Source organism: Nyctereutes procyonoides, unplaced genomic scaffold (assembly GCF_905146905.1).
Source record: "Nyctereutes procyonoides isolate TBG_1078 unplaced genomic scaffold, NYPRO_anot_genome, whole genome shotgun sequence".
Classification (NCBI taxonomy): Eukaryota; Metazoa; Chordata; class Mammalia; order Carnivora; family Canidae; genus Nyctereutes; species Nyctereutes procyonoides.
In genome coordinates this window covers 11,390,815-11,412,792 of record NW_026575040.1, presented here as the reverse complement: position 1 = coordinate 11,412,792, position 21,978 = coordinate 11,390,815, and the positions used below count along the sequence as shown (strand labels likewise).

Here is a 21,978-nt window from a genome sequence, read left to right as displayed (position 1 = left end):
TGCCTTAGAAAGGGAGCAGCTTCTTTAAGGATTCCTTTCCCCAGAATGCATATTCTCTCCTAGAGAAGACCCACTGATGGATTTTCCTTTTCCTTCCACACATCCTGTTTCCTCTTGGGCAGGGAGGGGGCAGACTTTTTAAACAGGAGGGACCAAAGTTGATTCTAAATGGGAAGATCAACAGAGGCCAAGATTATACCCTTTCCGGGTGTCTGGTATTACCTGCTCTGGTGCCTTTAGTGCAGCCTTGGGCTTGAAATCTCTCTCTTATCTGTACAACACTCAGTGCTCATTCTGTGATTTTTAGGAAGCAGAGCCCCGCATGTGGACGTATGTCTATCCTGCCAAGTACTCGGACATTAAGTCAGAGGATGAGCGGTGGAAAGAGGAGCGGGACCGCAAATTGAAGGAAGAAAGGAGTCGGAGTAAGGACTCTGCCCCCAAGGAGGATGGGAAGGAAAGCACAAGTAGTGACTGCAAGCTGTCCACATCTGAGGACTCCCGCCTCGGAAGCAAGGAGCCCCGACCAAGCGTCCATGTGCCTGTTTCCTCCCCACTCACCCAGCACCAGTCCTACATCCCTTACATGCATGGCTACTCCTACAGCCAGTCCTATGACCCCAACCACCCCAGCTACCGGGGCATGCCTGCCGTGATGATGCAGAACTACCCAGGTACGGCACCCACCTTCCCACCCACCTGTGCTCTATTAACCAGGAAGGGACTGAAGCACAGATTTCAGAGTCAGTTTTCTTTTTCTCTTTTTTGAGATTTATTTATTTATTTATTCATGAGAGACACACAAAGAGAGGCAGAGACACAGGCAGAGGGAGAAGCAGGCTCCTGATGTGGGACTTGATCCTGGAACTCCAGGATCACACCCTGAGCTGAAAGCAGATGCTCAACCACTGAGCCACCCAGGCATCCTGAGAGCCAGTTTTCTTGCACGGCCCCAAGGCTTAATGAAGTTCAGATGACTGCCCTGTTTTGAATAGGACATTCTATGAGTGGCCAGTCTAGTCCCGAGCACCTTGAATGGCCCCTGACTACGGTCTGTGGGACTGCGTCACTCTCTTGCTCCCACTATAGTCATGCCTCTCTGGTCTCTTTTCCCAGATAACTGAAGGCAAAACTCCCCTCTACTACGGCCACTACCTTCCCTCAATGGGGATTTATTTATTTATTTTTATTTTATTTTTTTAAAGATGTGGGGATTTTTTTAAACACTACACTCTACATTTTGCAATGGGCTAGGCACTTTGAGAAATACAAAAAAAGACTAGTTCCCTCTTCAAGGAGCTTACAACTTAATTGTAGCAGGAGAAGCACGTGGAACAAATACAATGCAAACTAGGACAGTGCATGTCTTCATTTACAGGATGATGTTCAGCTGGAAGGTGGGAGGACGGTGGGAGAGAGGAAGAGCTGTTTGAAATCAGAGTAAGGGAAAATCTGATCGAAAACATTCAGTTTGGGAAAGATAAGATCCTGACTCTGCCATCCATGAGTTCTTGGGGAGTGTTTTTATTAACTTGTTAGAAGACAATGCTCCTGTTCAATTCCTCAGTGGTTTCCATTGTCCGAAGAGCCACATGGGATGCTTCTGGAGCAGAAAACCACTTCTGTCACTCCTCATAGCTCCCACCTCCCTATCAAAAAGCAGCCTAAATAGTCTTGATATCCTGGTTGAACACTGCAAGGCAAACCCTAGCGCAAGTAAGCTTTTCAAACAGAGCTAGGAAATTGTCTCACCCTGTGGTGTTCCTTTCTCCCTGTTACCCCATCCATCCATATAAAAATAATACTTCCACTTGACGGGCAGCCCCAGTGGCGCAGCGGTTTGGCGCCGCCTGCAGCCTGGGGTGTGATCCTGGAGACCTGGGATCGAGTCCCACATCGGGTTCCCTGCATGGAGCCTGCTTCTCCCCCTGCCTGTGTCTCTGCCTCTCTCTCTCAGTGTCTATGAATAAATAAATAAAATCTTTAAAAAAAAAAAAAAAACTTCCACTTGACGAGTGCCTGCTGTAGGCCAGACACTGTACTCAGTGATTTACATACAGTATCTTATGGAGTAGTATTGGTATCTTCCTCTTGATGGTAAAGAAACAAGCTCAGAAGGGTTGTTAATTAGCTCAAGGCTTACCCAGCTGGTAAGTCTTGAGAGGTAGATTTGAGCCCAGTCATCTGACTCTTAAATCCTCTGATCTTTCCACTTTACCATAATGCCTCTCCAAGATGAATCTCTGAGACTGGGGCTCTAGGGAAGCTGATTCCCCAGAAGTTGAGGGCCATGTTCCTAATATCCCTCTAGAGCTCAGTAAAGAAAGGACAAACTAAGAGTTTCAAGCCTGAAGACACCATGTTAGAAAATATCTCAGCCTCTGCCTAGGAAAGCTGATACCTGCCTAACCGAGCTCACTTAAGCTGAGTTTGTTCTACTTCTCTCATTTCTGACTACTTTATTTCTCTTTCCCCAGGTTCCTACCTACCTTCCAGCTACTCTTTCTCCCCGTATGGCAGCAAGGTCTCAGGGGGTGAAGATGCTGACAAGGCACGAGCCAGCCCCAGTGTCAGTTGTAAATCCAGCTCAGAGTCCAAAGCTCTGGACATCTTACAGCAGCATGCCAGTCACTACAAGAGCAAGTCTCCCACGGTAAGTGGCACTGGCTGCTACCAAAACCCAGTGGGGCCAGATCCAGGGTGTGGAAAAAGCTGGGCAGGCAAGTTCAGGTCTTAACTACAGGGCAGCCTGGCTGACTTGGCATTGGCTTTACCAGGCACCTCCACGATTCTTTGTAAGGAGTCCTAATGTGGGCTTGGAGTATTCACTGTCATCTGTGTGTCTCACAGTAGTGCTTTTGTGTCTGCTTTTTTTTCCAGATAACTGATAAAACGTCTCAGGATAGAGATCGAGGAGGTTGTGGGGTGGTTGGGGGTGGTGGCAGCTGTAGCAGTGTCGGAGGAGCAGGAGGGGGTGAAAGGAATGTAGACCGGCCCCGCACCTCCCCTTCTCAGCGCCTGATGTCCACACACCACCACCACCACCACTTGGGGTACTCGTTGCTCCCAGCACAGTACAACTTACCCTATGCAGCAGGTAACCCTCCTTCCCTACCTCTCTTCCCCTTATAATGTCATCCCACTAGCAGAGTAGCATTGCTCACAGCAAGGGACCCCCAGCAAGAATCCTTTTATTTTTTCTTGAGATTCTAATCTGTCCAGGATCTTAGCTCCCTGCAGACCATCATTAAAGCATGTGACATTTATTTCCTCTCATGGAGCTTAGGGACTCTCAGACTCCTCTAGGAAATTGGCTTTGATATTCAGAAGAATAAGGACCAGGTATTCTCATAGCCAAAGAGCAACAAGCAGCTGAAACATAGAACCTTACTATATATACTATCCACAGCCACTATATCTGGCCAAGTATCAGATTTTTTTTCGGTCAGCACCCCAAACTCAGTGGAGCTAGGATTTTTTTTTTTTTTTTGAGTTAGGAATTTAAGGAGCAACTCCTCCCATTACCCACCAAGCTGATAAAATGTTTAATCGGAGGTTCTGGGAGTGTTACACTAAACATGTCTTCCTTCTCACTCAGGGCTTTCTTCTACAGCCATTGTTGCCAGCCAGCAAGGCTCAACCCCCTCACTCTACCCACCCCCGCGGAGGTGAGAATGGTAAGTCACTTTTTAATTTGGAACAACACATAAAGCAGGGATAGTTGATACCTGGATCACAGAATTCCTGTGGAGCCTAGGTGAGGGAAAACTGTGTGGGGTCAGTGGTCTGGAAATGGTGTTACCCTGGCCAAGCCTCTTGTAGGAGTCTCTCAGTGTCTGGTTAAGCCATGTACATCTGCCAAGAGCTGTCCAACAGGAATGGTCCCATGGGGCCAGGACTGGCCTCCCTTGCAGTTCATTTTGTCAGAGTGCCACCTGGTGGTTGTTATACCAGCAGGCTGAGTGCCTGGTTATCTGTCCATGTTTCCCTTGCAGAACACCAAGTGCCCGGATAAAGTCAGCTTCACGGGCCCGGACTGGCTCACCCAAGGAGGTGCTGGAGGTGCCATTTAGACATCAGTTAAATGGTGTTGATCATCCTGTTTGCCGTTCCACCATGACCGAAGGCAGACCCTTGGCTATCTCACCTCCACCAGATCCCCGGACTCCCCGACCCTCCCTCTTCCTCAGGAGCTGGAGAGCTGGTACCTAGCAAAAATATTTATTCTCTCGGCCACAGTTGTGACTGTTGTGGCCCATGTGGAGATGAAGGCATGGGGAGCAACCAGGGGAACATGGCCTCAGCCCAGAGAAGTCACTGCTCTGTTCCCCAAGGCCTGGTCAGCTGCCGGAGCAGTGCCAACACCCCCCACCGCAACCCCAGGGAGGGACTCCCAAGCTCTGGGTAAGGTCTGAAGACAGCACAGCAGCCATACCCCTCTCACCGTCATTACCACAATCACCAGATTCCTGCATCTCCCCAGCAGTTTGGGCCCTGGGAACTGGCAGCATGTGGAGGAATTAGAATCTCAGGAAAGAAATTAGGGGCTGTTTTCTCTCTGTATTTGTGAAAACAAGGTCTTCAGACATGAAGACTTCTCCCCTCTCACATGAGCACATATAAATGCTCAGAGCCTAGCCTGGAAAGGAAGACCAAGGCATTTGCCCCACCGTGGCCTTGGGCTGCCCATCAAACAGAGGGCCGGGGTCCCAACACCAGCACAGGGCTCCCCAGGGATACTGGGAGTAAGCTGGAGCTGGAGCATGAATGGAGTCTGTGAAGTAGAACCTGCATCCCCACTGAGTCCTGCTGCTTCTTAGCCCCCGACTCCTTGCCCTTTTCTCTTTCCTCCTGACCCCTTGGTGCCTTTCCCAGGGGGATCCCCATGCTGATCGCTCCTTTTCTTTTCCACTGCTTGGCTCTGAAGACTCAGGCAGGTAAAATAGTATTCCCCCCAGCATGGGGAGCTTTGGAGTCTGCGAGGTCACCGTAGGGCAAGGCCCGAGAGGCAGACCCTGGGAGCACCCAGCAGTTCTTAGAGGTGTCCTGTCCATTCAGCCATCAGAGCATCCTCCTCATTTAGGGCCACAAATATAACAGCCCAATTCCTCTGTATACAAGTACATGATTTTATATAGCTCAATCTATAACCCCGTGTGTGCCAATATAAGCTGTGTTTTTTTGTAACACACTTTTTTGCTTTAGGGGCCACTGGCCGTGGGAAGTTAGGTATTCCTTAGACCCTGGGATGATACATCCAAGCCATTACTCCTCAGAGCCACAGAGTGTTTCTCAGTGGAGCTGTGAGGCAGCAGACATTTCTCTGCTCTCCGTAGAAACACAGTCTACCAGTCCAGCTTTATGCTCTTTGCCCTAGGAAACAGACAATGATTTGGTGGCTTTATTGGAGTCACTTCTTCCCCAAGGTATGGGGAGCTCTTATTTTGCTTTTGAGATATCATCCCTTAGTTCCCCTTGGCTATCTTTCCTTGATCTTCTGGATTGAGAAAGACTGACACACACCAGCCTAGGCTAGAGAGGGGTATTTGTGACCAGAGTGCCAAAGTGACCATTTAAGAGCAAGGACTTGGCTCTGACTCCATTTGGGAAATGGAGGTGGAGGATAGTAAGCACAAAGCCAGGCAGAGGCTGCTTTCTAAGAACCCTGAAGCCCTACTCTGAATGGCTTAGAGTCATTTGCCCAAGAGGAGCCCCTTTGACCTATAGACCTTTCCTCTGGGTTTTCACGTCATTGTTTTTATTCAAATTGGGTTCTGAGCCCTCCCCTAAAACCCACTCTTTTAGACCATTTAGCAGGCCTCCCTTGCCCCCATCATTCCCTCTGCCTCCTGCTAACCCAGAGGGCAGTGCTCTGGGGACTGACTTCCCTTTCATCCACGGAAGTAGTTGGTTTGGACACCTTCACCCCACCTAACCTGAGTCACCCCCACCAAGAGGATGACTCTGAATTTCAGCCTGATTATGCCCTCCCAGGCTCCTGTGGGGTGGAGCCAAGGGCCCATCTCTGTTCCTGTTTGTTTTTAAATATTGTTGTGTGTTTTGTATCTGTGGCGCTGGCTTACAGCGTACTCTGTACATATTGTAAAGAAACCATTGGAGTAATTTTCTTTCCCGTTGGGCAGGCCTGGCCCCACATTCCTGCCCTTTCCACTTTGTTCTGTAACACAGAGAAGAGGAACTTCTGTATTAGCAGGGCAGTCTTGGGTTCTGCAGAAGGGGACAGCTTTTTCTTTTTTTTTTTTTTTTTCTTTTCCTTAAAAAACATTTGGCTCTCTGATCCTTATATCCAAGCCTCTGTACAAGAGTAGGAGCTGAGCTGCCCAGAAAAGCAGGTAAAAGTGACAATGGCAGCATAGCACTGCCTTCTCCCAGTCCCCGGTCCTCGCCAGGTCCAGTCTTCCCTCCCTGAAACAACATGAAGCAGCAGCAGCGGAGGAAACAGAGATCCTTGACAAGTGCCAAGGGAAGGATCTGCTGTCCACCTCCAGCCGCTGTATATGAGGAGGCAGCCCACAGGCAGGGGTACCTGTGGCTGCAGTGACCTGCTAGAGAGATCAGCCCCTCAGCAAGGATCCCACCCTGCGAGCAAAGGCCAGCGAAGTGTGCCATTAAGGGCCACGACCATCAGACCAAGGCTCACTGTGAGCTACCCCTGCCCAGGCCTCTTCCGAGACCTCGCTCATCAGGGCTCTACACCAAGAGGCTAGAAGGAAGGAGCCTCTCACCCCAACTAGGCCAGCCAGGGCTGGGAGAGCTGCTCTTTAGGGTTCACCTCTGCTGCTTCAGTTAAGATGTGCTGGTTTCCTTTATCTCCTTCCCTGCCTGTACATGTATGAAGTTCCCTTCTCTTACCTCATCCCCTCTACACGTCTCCAGGTCAAAAGACCACATGCAGAAGGGTTAAGAGGGCACCCTGTGAAATGAAACGGTGATTCTTGAATCTTCTGTCCAGGCTCCAAGGCGAGGGTGAGAGGACGTGGCTTGGGGTTTGGGAGGGGGAGGCTGAAGAAGGGCTAGAGTTACCGTACACGGGCTTTGAGGTCACCCATGTCACTTATTACACTATCTACCCTGTCACCATCCCAGTGTCTACTCTCCTGCCCCTGTGATTCAACTGGGCAGCTAGCTGGCCCCATGATTCTGGGCCTTTGTCATTCGTTTTACTACTAGGGCATCCCAGGAAGCTTTCTGATGATCCTCTGCCATGGGCCCCTCCTGGGATCAAGCCCCTCCCAGGCCCCGCCCCCAGCCCCTCTGGCCCCAGCCCACCCGCTTGCCTTGGTGCTCAGCCCCCCCATTGGGAGCAGGTTGGGGCGAGCTGGAGGCCCGGGCTGGAGGGGCAGTGTTGCTGTTCATAGCTTTTGTTCCATTGGCGTTGCTCTGTTGGATTTAATTTCAGTCTTCCTGATTCTTCCCTTCTGTAAAGTGTACATTACCAAGTTCCTTGTTTTTTATATATATATATATAAATATATATATATACAAACTGTACTCTTTTTGCCTTTGTACATTCAGGCAAGAAGAGAAAATAAATCTTTTTAAGAGACAATCACAAATCTGTGAGGGCTGCTGGTTATTTCTCCTGGAGTTTGCTGCTGAGCTGCCTCTTCCTTCCTCCCTACTTTTCTGTTTTCCCTCAGCTTTCCTGATCTTCCCGGCCCTGCTCCATCTGCATCCTCAGCTCCACCTTCCCTGGCTGATGGCAAACTGTTGAATCCAGTGTCCAGACTACCTGAGCCCTTTCTTGCCCAGCAGTGTTTTCTGGCTTGGCTGCTTGGCTGAAGCCAGGGGCTTTATCCTGTGCCCTGGCCTCTCCCGTCTTCCCCCTTAGACCTACCATTCACCAAAGTGGCTTTGGACCCCTCCATATCCTGGGACCGGGGACCTGTCTTCCGGAGGCCCTAGCTTTGGACACTCACTTGTGAAACTATGCAGCTGGGAGCTCTCTATGCTTAAGAGTTTGCACTACTTAAACCTGCCTGGGAGTTAGTTAGAACGGATGGTTTTTTAGGAATGAGTGAGAAACTGTCCCCCTGACGCTCCCCACAGATTCCAGCCTCCGGAACGCTCTGATCCAGAGCCCAGAGAATCATTCCTGGCTGGTAGACTCCTATGGCCACCCCATCAGAACAAGGGCTAAGGGTTTAGGAGTCGAGAGCATTTGATCAGAATTTTAAAGGGTGGTACATTCTGAAACACAGCCCAACCAAACCATTGTTCTGCCTCTTGAACTTTCTCTTTTTCCTCTGATCTCCTTCCCCTTTTTTCCCCTTTCTCTACTTCCTTTTCTTAATTGGCTTTGGAATTGAAGTATATTTTTAAATTATTTGTTGTATTTATTGAATAAAGTTTTTAATGTCCCTGTTCTTAAATTTAGACTTAAGTTTGCCTTTCACATCTCCTCCCCTTATCCATCACCCCTCAAATTATTATATTTTCTAAGTTACTTTTTTAATTGGAGTGCAGCTTTTGGGTGTCATATTTCTTTCCTGCCAGTGATCCTATCTAGCAGAATTTTTCTTTTTGAAAGGGAAATCTTAAGTGAGTGCCTGGGTTTCCAGTTCAGCCCTTTCTGCCTCTAGCTGTATTGAAGGGGATCCACCAACAGATGGCAGCAGAACCTCAGGCGTGTCTCCTGTTGCCTCTCCTAACCATCAAGGACTGAGTTTTGTCTTGGTTCTCTATCCCAGTCTTGTAGATGGATTCCCTGAGCTTCAATTTAACGCAATCCTAAACTGCCTTCGTTACCTCGGCCATTGTCCACATTCCCGAGGCCCTCTGCTGAAGGTGTCTCAGGGCAGTGACTGTTTTCCAGTCTTTATGCTGTCTTAGGGGTTATCTCAAGTGGAAGACCTCTTCCAGTCCTTCCTATTCCAGCTGAATGTCTGGGCCCAGACCTCCTAACACTGCGGAAGGGGGAAGTGTTACATTCACTTTTAAAGAGCACCAGGTGGAGTCCAAAGTTAATAAACATAGCCTGGTGTGAAAACCAAACCAGCTCCACACAGAACACTGTGAAAAGGGGCCAAAGACTCAGAAAACCTAAGGATAGCCACAGCTCAACACTAGATAGTTCCAAAGATATGGTAAGAAGAAAAACCTGCCAAGCACTTGGGAAACAGAAGCAAAAGGAAAAAAAAAAAAATTGCTAGTAAGCCCTTAGAAGATTAAAAAGGAGTACTTAAAGGGTATCTGGCTGGCTCAGGCAGTAGAACATGCAACTCTTGACCCCAGGGTTGTGAATTCAAGGCCCATGTTGGGTATGGAGCCTAGGGGCTTTTATTTTGGGGGGGGGGGTAAAAAAGCTAGCTCCCTACAGTGCCACTGAGAGCTTTTTTAATCAGGCTGGTGGCGCAAGAGGAATGGCAATCACATCCCCCTCCCAGGGAGGGTGTGTGCTGCTTTCTTCAAACACCTCCAGGAATGAGAATGTCAGGGCAGCTCCATGTGAAAGTCAGAACCCAGTTTCAGGACCCAGCCTTCTATACAAAAAGAAACACTGAGAATGGATCCCGGGTATAGCCTCTATTTTGGATGAAGCTGATACATACATACCTCTCTAGGGGGTACTGGCAGTTTGTTCCAGACTCCTAGCAACTGTGTTGTGCAATGTAATGTGGCCCCAGAGGCTTCAGCTGGTTTAACTATCCTGAGGCACTGCAGCTTTTCCCCCCTAAGAAGTATGTATCACACCCCTGCTACATTATGCTCTACACTCAAAAGAGTAGTGGTAGAAAGCTGGTCCTGGTACAGGAATGAAGAACAGACCAACCACAACTTTAAATCAGTTTATTGACACAGTAACACAACACACTTGCCTCCCTGACACCCCCACCCCCTCTAGCCCAATCTAGAGCTCTCCCCTTCTTCCCACCTCAGAACAAGCCGTTCAGTGAAAACAGAAAAGGGCAGGCCACTTGTACACCCCCAGTCCCACCCCTCAGCCCTGTGGGGCAGGGGCTCAGGCACTATTCAGAACCTGTTGGGAGGAGAGGAGGGGCAGTCAGCACTGTACTCAGCCAGGCAGAGGCATCCAGTCCCTAAGATCATATCCCACACAACCCCCAGGCCCTGAGTTGCTATTCCTCTTCCTCTCTGCTCTTTGTGACCCTAGGAAAGAGACCCCTTGGGGCCTGGCCTGCAGCCAAGAGCAAGAACTACTGGCTGTGATTTGAGAATTGGGAGTTTGGCTAGTGTCTTAAGGCCCAGGCACCCCAAAGAAAGCCCTGGTGGTGGGAGTGAACTTCAATGCCCCTATTTAAAATGCACTAATAACATTAAACAGATTAAGCCAGCTTAACCAAATGCCAGAGTAACACTAAGCTGTAAAGAAGGAGGGGGTCAGACCTGGCTTCTCCAGGCCAGACACGAATGCATACAGAGGAGCCCAGGCAGAGTGTCGAAAAACAAGGACACAGCCCAGGGGCTGGAAAGCCTCTACTCAGGAGTCCCTGGGTTAACAGGAAGCAAAGAAAGAAAATACACAAGTCTTAAAAACCAAAAAAGAAAGCCCAACAGCAGAGGAACCTGAGCCTGATGGTGCTGCCCACCAGCCCTTGCCCCTGGACCCAGAAAGCCCCTCCCCCTCTAGGCAATGTCCTCCCCTAGGCTAGATAGAGCACGTCACACAGCGGAGTTTAAAAAGCTTCTAATGCCAGTTCATAAACATCTTCATTTACTATTGGTGATTACATGTGAATAATATGTTTATACTGTTCTTTATGGAAAACAATTTCAACGAGTCAACTCCAAGAACACAATAGGCAACCCTCACCCTGAGCCCCTCAGCGTCCTTCCCTAGACGGCAAGGAGCCCCCTTCTCTGTCCCAGGGCTGCCTAACTTCCCCTCTTCCCCCACTGTGGCTCTTGGGCAAAGCATCCTCTATGACCATTAGTCCTCATCGGACAAGTTCTGGTCCAGGGGGTAAACCATGAACATCACATCTGGCCGAGAGGGAACACAGGGATGGCCTGGACGCACAATCTCGAAGCCCAAGAAGCTGAAGGTCTTCAGGAGTGGAGCTGCAGAAGAGTGTAAAAAGGATTCTGATGAGAAACAAGGGTAGGTTCAATTCGAGGGAAAACAAAAAACAAAGATGGAATAAGCATGAGGCCTTCACTAAAGCCCCTGCAGGCAGGCACTCCCACCCCTAGGATTTCCCAGGATTTATACTGGCAAACTCAAGAGTCCTACTTCACTGAATAAGGAGCCCCTTACCCCTCATTCCTTCCTCACTGTCTGGGCAGTAGGTCTCAGGCTACTTTGATTCCTCACCTCTGTCTTCTCGGCCCTTCCTGAAGCAGATGAAGACGTAGTTCACTTTCATCTTCTCTTCAGCAAACTCTAGCAGTGCTAACAATCTGCCAGAGACAAAGAAAACAACTCAGGCCCACTACCACCTCTCTAGACTTCCCACCTACCCACCCTCAGAAAAACCTTCTCTGAGGCTTAGAGCCAGCATTATAAATAGAGAACTGCCAGGGAGAAGCTTCCTATTTGAAGAGCTCTGAGTTTAGAAAAAGCCACAATCCAAAGAAAAATGTTACTGAATTATCTCTTCCTGGAATAAGGATTTTTCATCTGAAATTAATGCTAACCAACTTCACCAATGCAGTTCACAAGATAGTATGGGGCCTAGGAAAAGAACCTAGTTTTTCTCAGGGGTCTTCCAAAGTTGCCAAGTTTGATGACCACTTGCCACTGAGACAGATCCTAAATCCTAAAAGGATTTCCTCACAAGCTAGGGGGCACTCAAGAGAACTCTGACTCTACAGCTGTGCCTTATATACCTGACTGCCTTGGAGGGCCTTGCCCAATCCAATAAAATCCCACTGTATCTCAGAGCTTCCTGCCCTTTTGAACTGCATCATTGTATGGCGGCTCAAGGGGACTTAACGTCTGCTGAGAAGAGTGAACCAGGGAGCGATTAAATGACCAATTTGGTTAATGTGATAATGATCGCCTTTAATTACAACCCACAGCAGGCCTGTTTTACTGGCTAAAAATAAGCTGTCACGAACTGGTATCAGCTTGGGAAACCTAGAGCTAGATAAGGTGGCAGACCTTCCCTGTTCATCTGTGAAGCCCAATGAGCACAGTCCCTTCTCTGGAATGGACCCTCCTTCCCCTTACCCAGCACTTGCTCCTTACCCTTCTTTGCTCCCATCAGCTAATAATCCATCTGGGATTTCTACAAACAGGCTCTGGCTGGACAGGACTGCATCCCAAGAAGAGACTTTCACCTCGGTGACCTCATACTGGAAGTGGACAATGTGAGGTTTTCCATCATTCACAGGGAGGTCCTGGGTCACAGTGAGCTTCTCGTCCTGGGAAGAGATCAGGTCAGACGACCAGGTCACTACTGCTCTGGCCACATCACAGGCTCCCTAACCTCAGTGGTCCTGGAGACTTCTAGGGCCAGTCTCAGGGTAGTATGGGATGAAGGGCATACTGAAAATGGAGAGCTGCATGCCAGCTAAATGGAGCCATTGTCACTCATCAACAAAGACCAGCTGACGGCAGCTAAAGGCCAGCATGACAGGAAGGGAAACATTTACCAGGTGTCCACTAGATGCCAAGTACTATGCAGGTGCTTTCCCATTTCTCAGTCACCATCAGAAGCATCTGAGGTAGTTATTAATATCCCCATTTTAAACATGAGATACTAGGGGCCCAGAACAATTAAGCAACTGACCCGGGGCTCCAGAGCTAGTAAATGACAGAGTTGAGATTCAAACCAGGTCTCCCAGACTCTAAACCCAAGTGTGTCCCACCAACACCAATCTCTTTCCCTTCTCTCTCTCAAAGAGAAACAGAACAAATAAATGAGGATATATGTGAGCCCTTGGCTGGGGCCCAGCTCAACCAAAGCCTGCTTCCAGGTAGACTACAGGTCCATGTTGTCTCCCTTGGGCACAACCTCAAGAGACCAGAACTCAGCCATCCTGCTACCCTTCAATGCCAATCTTGAGAAGCTAAACCAACTTCTGAGCCTCAATCAGGAGATTAAAGGGCAGCAAAGAGCTGGCTACCCCAGCCCAGATCATTCTCAGAGCAGACTGCCAAGATTCTCTCAAGCTCCTGGGATGTTACCCTATGCTGCCAGGATGACAGATGATAGAGCTGCAAAACCCCTTCTCCTTCCCCCTCAGCCCACCCCCAATCAGGCTAATTAGGGATGGAAATCAAAATGCCTAACAGGCGTGGGCAACTGCTCCTCCCGGCCCTAGGTATTTCTCAAGAGAAACTGAGGAGTCACACCAAAAAGAGTTTTTGCACAGCCCCCCCTTCCATTCATCATTCTCCTTTCCACTCAGGACCCTGAACCGACACTGAAGTGCTGACCACCAAGCTAAGAAGATGGCAGCATTTGCTTAATGTAGATCTCCTCCTCCTAATACTCCCCAAAAGCCATATCAGCTTCAGTTGAAGGAGTCCTTCTTGATTCCCCTACTGGCCTAAGACTAAAGGCGGCAATTTCTGCCCTTAAGCACCAGCTGAGTGCAATCTGAGACTGCTGTGCTCCAAGCTTTCCACCCCAGAGTCCTCCTTACCTTATATATTAGAGCTGAGAGAGAAGGATCCCTGCCGCCCCCTCGCCCACCGGGGATCTTCGACAGTGGGTGAGGGGCATCAGGAGCACCACAGAGGCCCCGGAACAATGTGCCTGCAGCACTGGAGCTGGGGACAGTTACTCAAAGGCAAAATACTACTGCAAAAGACAGAGAAGGTAAGAACAGTAAACACCAAGACTTAAAGATTTAACACAACATCTCACTCCAACCTCTGCCCTGGCTCTCCCTAAGTGCTCTAAAGCTGTACCAGGACCCCCCCACACCCCCATCCTTTCAGTTTCACTTTTTTTTTTTTTTAATGATAATCACAGAGAGAGAGAGAGACTGAGGCAGAGACACAGGCAGAGGGAGAAGCAGGCTCCATGCACCGGGAGCCCGACATGGGATTCGATCCCGGGTCTCCAGGATCGCGCCCTGGGCCAAAGGCAGGCGCCAAACCGCTGCGCCACCCAGGGATCCCTCAGTTTCACCTTCCAGACCTACTGCTGTGCTTCAAGAGCAGAGGGAGCCCCAGATGTGCTAAGGGAGCCCAGCTGGACATATCTGACCAGAGGAGCACCTGTTCAACATAAAACAAATCTCTGTGGCACTGGCAAACCCTGAGAGGAACCAGATTCTGGCTTCCCTTCAAGGCTTTAAAACCCTGTCCCCCAGTCCCTTTCCTTATTCTGACAGTACTTCAACAACCTACGTGGCAATTTCAACACCTACACAGTCACTTCCGGCTGGAGAGGTATAGGAGTCTTAAGAGATCACATGGGCTAGTACCTTGTCCCTGAGGAACTCCTTTTCCAACCACTTTTCCAATGATGACCTCCTCCCCAATCTAAACAAAAGACTTGGACAAGAAATCAATAACCCAAATCTCTTCAGGGTCAAGAAGTGAATTAAATCCAGGGATTTGGTTCTCAGGGAAGAAGTATACTGTAGTACACAGTATTATGGTCTGAGTTTGTCCCTGGTGTGCCACCAAATGTTGGGCTTCTTTGCCCTTCTTTGCTAGAATCTGACCTGAGCATGGGAGTTTAGGTAATACTGATACAATCAGAATGGACACTCAGGCATATGTCAGGGGTGGGCTGAGAGAAGGTATATTTGCTGGGAACTAAGGAAGCCAATAATCAGAATTAGAGGATGAAAGGCTCCTAAAGGAGTTCCCGGTCATCTCCAGGTGTGTGCCCTTACTGCCAGTCCTGATTTTCAGGTGGACCCAACAGGGCTCCAGATCTGTTCCACTGCCTTCTCTGAAATCTGATTAAGTGGTTCCTCAGGCTGAGCTGTAGCTCACTTCACAGGCCAATAGCCAGTGAAGCAGGGAAAGCAGCAGGCTGCCTGTGCATGTATACCAGCAACAGCAACACGCCCGTCCCATGGCCCCAACACCCCAGCCTCTAAGCAGCTTCAATGCAATGGATGACATATGGGAGGACCACTGCTGGGGTGTGCTAGAGCCAGCTCACAAGACTGTGCCCATCTCTTCCCAACTGTGTGTTTAATAATGTCATGTTGGTAGCTCGAATAGGCCATAGGGGAAGTATTTACACCACAGAAATCAGCATATGACATAAATCAAGGGTTTTTTTTCCCCCTGAAAGCCAGTTGTAATCTGATGCAAGGCACATTCTTCACACTTTTTGCTTTATGTGGCATGGCATACCAGATTTGAGTTTTTCACCTGGGCTCAGAGTGACAAAACAGAACTCACACCTACCATGGCAATGGTACAATAACCAAAGGGGCATCCAATTAAGATTCTCAGTACTCTAAGAGACCCATGTGAACATTCCAGCTGAGACAGGAAGTCCAAACCCATCATTGATCTAGCTCAGCTCCTCTTTCTCTCAAGGATTTCAACCAGGGGCCTGAAGTCACACTTAGAAATTTCATTGTGGGGCTCTTGGGTGCCTCAGTTGGTTAAACATCTGACTCCTGATTTTGGCTCAGGTCATGATCTCAGGATCCTGGTATCAAGCTGTGTCAGGTTCCACACTCAGTGGGGAGTCCACTTGAGATTCTCTCTCCTGCCCCTCCCCCAGCTGGCACTCATACACACACATACACACACACACACACACACACACACAATCTTCAATAAATAAATCTTTTTAAAAAAGAAAAGGAATTTCACTGGGAGATGGGAGTTCCCAGGGAAGTATCTGTGGGCCTGGAACAGCATCAACAACACCTGGGGTAAAAAAACACAGGGCACCACCTCCTGCCTCCTCTAGAAAGCCTCAGGCCATCCTCACCACACACCCCCATTCTCAGCCTTGCCAACACAAACTAGCAGAAGGGGCATGATATATGTTATTTTCACGGAGGGACTTCTTTTCTTCTAGGGACAATGAATGATTATCATCCCCCTATTCCAATGTGTTAAGGGACAGAATAGTGTCCAGGCCAGAATAAATTAAGCAGGGGCTTCCCTAAGAAAGGTATATACACCCACCCCCACCTCCGACCCCCCCCCCCCACACACACACACACACGACATGGTTCTGTTCCCATTCCCTGGTGACCACTTTGGGTCTTCGTTGAGGTTCTTGCAGTAACACCAGGAAGCCTGGGCCACTGAAGAAAGCTGGCTTGCAATGTATTAGTCAGTGGAGCTACCCAAGAACTGGCAAATTTCTCTGGAGTAGACGAGATATGGCCTTGGATACCAGAACTACATAGGTTCACAAAACCACCAGATCACCTAGGCCCTTGCAGTACTAGAATTCTGGTGCTAATCTCAGACTCCCATTCCCAGAAAATTGTGCCTCCCTGTTTGTTTTTTTCCTCCCTGGTTCTAGATGAGAGCACATCCAACCTGATAGCCATTCCAACCACCATCTTCATTATGGGCTAATTTTTACTTGCAAATGGCAGAAGCAATGGGGCCAATCTACTAGAAAGATCAGAATAAGGTGGGTTTTCCTTTTTTTAGATCCAGAATCCCCTTTGTCTTCCTAGAAATAATCCCTAGGGCCTGCCCTATGTTCAGCCCTAACCCATGCGCTCACTCCTCAAGTAAATGCAAGAAGTCTATCCCATGGTAACAAACCATTTACTTCCCCACTCTTACACACAAGAACCCTGGAAATTCCTCCTCATCCCCAACAAAGTCTGCACAAGAGCAAATGTCTCAGTGAGTGAGGATGGAAGGGTTTTTCAGGCCCCCATCCTGGGATCCACTTCCCTAAGAGAAAGAGCTAAGGTTTAGAATAAATTTAGTAGACTGGAGTTCACAATCAACAATTATCACCCATCATAATGGTCTGCTTTCTGTTATTTGCTGTGAATGGCAAATTGCTTCTCTTTCAAAAAGCTTGATTGTCATTTCTGAAGTGAGAAGGACAGGGAGATGGGTACATATGTGGTAAAGAAATTAAGGGCATGATCAGCAATTAGGCAAGAAAAATAAATAAAAGGTACCCTGTCACTAGTTGTAGAGGACATGCTACTATATATATAAAAAACCCCAGTACCTCCACCAAAAACCTTAAGAATAAATCAGTTTAGTAAGGTTACAGGATACAAAATCAATTTACAAAAAGCTGTTGCATTTATATATACTAATAACAAACTACCAGAAGGAGAAATTAAGAAAATAATCCTATTTACAATTGCATTAAAAAAAAAATGGATGCCTGGGTGGCTCTGTGGTTGAGCTGCCTTTGGCTCAGGTTATGATCCCAGGGTCCTGGGATCAGGCTCCCTGCTTTTTTTTTTTTTTTTTTTTTAAAGATTTTATTTATTTATTCATGAGAGACACAGAGAGAGAGAGAGGGGCAGAGACACAGGCAGAGGGAGAAGCAGGCTCCACACAGGGAACCCTACGTGGGACTCGATCCTGGGTCTCCAGGATCATGCCCTAGGCTGTAGGTGGTGCTAAGCCGCTGAGCCACGGGGGCTGCCCAGGCTCCCTGCTTCTTGCTCACCCTATGTCTTTGCCTCTCTGTGTGTCTCTCATGAATAAATAAAATCTTTAAAAAAAAATATTTAGGGACACCTGGGTGGCTCAGCGCTTGAGCATCTGTCTTTGGCTCAGGTCGTGATCTCAAGGTCCTGGGATCAAGTCCCACATCAGGTTCCCTGCATGGAGCCTGCTTCTCCCTCTGCCTGTGTCTCTGCCTTTTTCTCTCTCTCCTCTCTGCTGTGTTGCTCATAAATAAATAAAATCTTTAAAAAAAAAAAAAAGAAGAAGAAATAAATAAATCTTTAAGAAATAAAAAAAATATATATATTTAGGACTAAATTGAACCAAGGAAGTAAAAAAACTGTACTCTGAAAACTGTAAGACACTGATGAAAGAAACGGATACACAAACACATGCAAAGATATACCATGACATGAACTGGAACAATATTGTTAAAACGTCCATACTACCCAAAGCAATCAAAGACTCAGTGCAAGCTCTATCAAAATACCAATGGCATTTTTCACAGAACTAGAACAAATAATCTTAAAAGTTTGTATGGTACCACAAAAGAGCCCAAATAGCCAAAGCAATCTTGAGACTCAAAAACAAAGCTGAAGGCATCACATTCTCAGATTTCAAAGTATACTACAAAGTTATAGTATTCAAAGCGGTATGGTATTGGCACAAAAAGAGATACATAGATCAGTGGAACATAATAGCCCAGAAATAAACCCACACACATATATTTAATTAATCTATGACAAAGGGGGCACCTGGGTGGCTCAGCAGTTGAGCATCTGCCTTCAGCTCAAGGCACGATCCTGGGGTCCTGGGATGGAGTCCCACATCGGGCTCCCCACGGGGAGCCTGCTTCTCCCTCTGCCTATGCCTCTGTGTATCTCTTTTAATATATTTATTTATAAATAAAATCTTTAAAAAATATCTGACAAAGGAAGCAAAAATATACAATGGAGAAAAGATGGTCTCTTCAAAAAATGGTGTTGGGAAAACTGGACAGTTAAATGCAAAAGAATAAAACTGGACCACTTTCTCATGCCATACACAAAACTAAATTCAAGATGGATTAAAGATTTAAATGTAAAACGTGAAATTATAAAATACCTAGAAAATGTAGCAGTAAGCTCTTCATTAGTCTTAGCACTATTTTCCTGTATCTGCCTCCTTAGGCAAGGACAATAAAAGCAAAAATAAACAAATGGGACTACATAAAACTAAAAAGCTTGCAAAGGAAACTCAACAAAACAAAAAGGCAACCGAGTGAATGGATGAAAATATTCGCAAATGATATATCCAATAAGGGATTAACATCCAAAATATATAAAGAACTCATACAAGGTCACCTGGCTGACTTAGTCAGTGGAGCATGCAACTCTTGATCTCAGGGTCAGGAGTTCAAGCCCCACAGTGGGTGTAGAGATAAAGTAAAAAACTAAAATCCAAAAAAACAACTCCTATAACTCAATATCAAAAAATAATCTGATTAAAAAACAGGCAGAGGAAGGGTGTCTGGGTGGCTTGGTTGAGCATCTGACTCTTGATTTCAGCTCAGGTTATGATCTCAGGGTCATGGGATCAAGCACCAAATCGGGCTCTGCACTCAGTGGGAACTCTGTTGAGGATTTTTTTTTTTTTTTAAGATTTTATTTATTTATTCATGAGAGAGGCAGAGACACAGGCCAAGGGAGAAGCAGGCTCCCTGCAGGGAGCCCGATGTGGGACTGATCCTGGAACTCTAGGATCACACCCTGGGCAGAATGCAGGCACTCAATCACTGAGCCACCCAGGCATCCCTGCTTGAGGATTTGTTTCCCTATGCTCCTACCCCCACTCATGCTCTCTAAAACAAATAAATAAATCTTTTTTAAAAAAGAGGATCTCAGCAGGCATTCCCAAAGAAGATATTCAGATGCCCAACAGGCATATGAAAAGATGCTCAACATCACTAATCATCAGGGAAATGCAAGTCAAAACCAGTGATACATCACCTCATATCTGCCAGAATGGCCAGTATCAAAATGACAAGAAATAAGTGTTGGTGGCTAAGTCGGTTGAGCAGCCAACTCTTGGATTTCAGCTCAGGTCATGACCCTAGGGTTGAGACTGGGCACCCCCACCCCCAGCATGGAGCCTGCTTGAGATTCTCTCTCCCTCCCACTCCCCTTCTCTTAAAAAAAGAAAAGAGGGCAGCCCGGTGGCTCAGTGGTTTAGCGCCGCCTTCAGCCCAGGGCCTGATCCTGGAGACCCAGAATCGAGTCCCATGTCGGGCTCCCTGCATGGGGCCTGCTTCTCCCTCTGCCTGGGTCTCTGCCTCTCTCTCTCCTTTCCCACCCCCCCGCCCCCATGTGTGTCTCTCATGAATAAATGAATAAGATCTTTAAGAAAAAGGGATCCCTGGGTGGCGCAGCGGTTTAGCGCCTGCCTTTGGCCCAGGGCGCTATCCTGGAGACCCAGGATCGAATCCCACGTCGGGCTCCCGGTGCATGGAGCCTGCTTCTCCCTCTGCCTGTGTCTCTGCCTCTCTCTCTCTCTCTCTCTCTCTCTCTCTCTCTCTCTCTCTCTCTCTGTGTGTGACTGTCATAAATAAATAAAAATTTAAAAAAATAAAAATAAAAAATAAAATAAAATCTTTAAGAAAAAAAGAAAAAAACAAACAGTGAGAACGTGGAGAAAAAAGGAACCTTTGTGCACTGTTGGTAGGAATGCAAACTGGTGCGGTTATCACGAAATAGATTATGGAGGTTCCTCAAAAAATTAAAAATACAACTACCATAAGATCCAGCAATTCCACTTCTAGATATTTATCTGAAAAAAATGAAAATATTAATTCAAAAAGATACCCTGTATTCATCACACCATTATTTATGAAGGCCAAGATACAGAAACTGTCCAGCAATATATGAATGAAGATGTGGTGTATATATACACAATGGTATACTACTCGGCCATGAAAAAGAAGAAATCTTACCCTTTATGAGAACACGGATAAACCTAAAGGGCATGACACTAACGAGATACGTGAGACAGAGAAAGACCAATACTTTATGATTTCAGTTATGCACAGAATCTAAAGGAACAAAACAAAACAGAAACAGACTTATACAGAGAACTGACAACTGCCAGAGGATTAAACAGGTGAAGAGGCTTAAAAGGTACAACCCTCCATTTACAAAATAAATAAGACCTATAATGTAAGACACAGGAAATATAGTCAATAATACTGTAACAACTTTGTATGGTGATTCATGGTACCATTTTGTAATGTATATAAATACTAAATCACCTGAAACTAATACAACATAGTATATCAGTTATTTTTCAACTTAAAAGAATAGGGGAACCTGGCTGACTCAGTTGGTAGAGCATGACTCTTGATCACAGGGTCATGAGTTCAAGCCCCACATTGGGGGCAGAGATTACTTTAAAATAATCATTAAAAAAAAAAAAAGCCTTCTGTTCTTGTATTGACTTTAGTCTTCAAAATGGTATGCCACCAATTTCAACAGAGAACAGTGAAATCTTGCAGGAACTTTTGCACAGTGAAAGTAGCTTCTAAACACAGGCCCTTCTGTCATAAGATCCAAAGCAGATTAGGTTTTGTATTCAGTAAAGTTGTGTTTCTACTGGCTCCAATGCCCAGCTTTTTCCATTCCTTCCTCAAATCTTGCTCACTCCAGTGAGGGGCAGGCATGGTTTAATCTTTACCATCAAAAAGAGGACTTAAACTCAGTCTAGAGACTGAAAAGATCAGACTCATTAAGAAGAATCAAATCTTATCAGACTAAACCCAAACAGCTGGGCTGGTCTTGCTTTTGGAGAAGAAAAAAATATATCACGCTGGAAATGAGAGTGTCAAGTATCCAAGTCAGTTCAGAAGAAAGATGGGAGATTAGAGCCTATCTGTTAGTGCCTTTTATTTTCTCAGTTGTTATCAGACATGCCCTTGGAAACACTCCTCAGGATACATGAGTGCTACCGACACATCATATCCTGCTGCCTCTAATTCAAAGCATTCTGTGAAACTGCTGCCTGAAATGTCCTTAGCAAGTTATAATTTCATACACTGGTTACAGACAGGCAGGGTATATAGCAGATGTATTCCTGGGGAGTATTGCTAGTAAATCAAATTTTTATAATTCAAATCCTATTTTTAAATCTTTAGGGTACTTACTATTTAAAGAAAGGAACTTAAATCTCTTGATAGAGGATCTCCTGTTAAAGAATCACTTCCAGTTGACTTTGTCGGTTTTGATTTTTATATTTACTGTGCTCAAAGCAGGGGACGGCCTGCTACATAGAGATTTAATATAATTCTGTGGCTAAGTTCTATTCAGCTACATCTAACAAATATGTGGATTCATATTCTCCTTAATATACTTTTGATTGTGTTTCACTTGAATCAGTGGCCTGAGCTTGCCACTTTCTTCTCTCTGGTTTCCATTACCTGTCAGGGTCAGGGC

The 21,978-nt window shown here is 46.8% G+C and overlaps 2 protein-coding genes across 5 annotated transcripts in view; one reads left to right on the top strand and one right to left on the bottom strand.

The window, feature by feature from the left end:
* Positions 1 to 7,512, top strand: part of ZNF609 (zinc finger protein 609) — a 208,308-nt gene extending 200,796 nt beyond the window's left edge. For all 4 annotated transcript variants that reach the window (XM_055319671.1, XM_055319673.1, XM_055319670.1 and 1 more), the window contains exons 6-10: positions 308 to 674; positions 2,478 to 2,653; positions 2,881 to 3,097; positions 3,599 to 3,677; positions 3,996 to 7,512. In XM_055319671.1, the coding sequence (XP_055175646.1) occupies positions 308 to 674; positions 2,478 to 2,653; positions 2,881 to 3,097; positions 3,599 to 3,672 (834 nt within the window). In that variant the 3' untranslated portion in view covers positions 3,673 to 3,677; positions 3,996 to 7,512. The remainder of the gene's footprint in view (positions 1 to 307; positions 675 to 2,477; positions 2,654 to 2,880; positions 3,098 to 3,598; positions 3,678 to 3,995) is intronic.
* A 3,167-nt stretch (positions 7,513 to 10,679) lies between these two features.
* On the bottom strand, positions 10,680 to 16,437 carry OAZ2 (ornithine decarboxylase antizyme 2). Its single transcript, XM_055319628.1, is given in 6 exon segments — positions 10,680 to 11,043; positions 11,297 to 11,382; positions 12,173 to 12,348; positions 13,576 to 13,656; positions 13,658 to 13,733; positions 16,409 to 16,437. Coding segments are annotated over 6 exon segments (579 nt in total). The 3' UTR covers positions 10,680 to 10,912.
* Between the last annotated feature and the right edge of the window lie 5,541 nt (positions 16,438 to 21,978).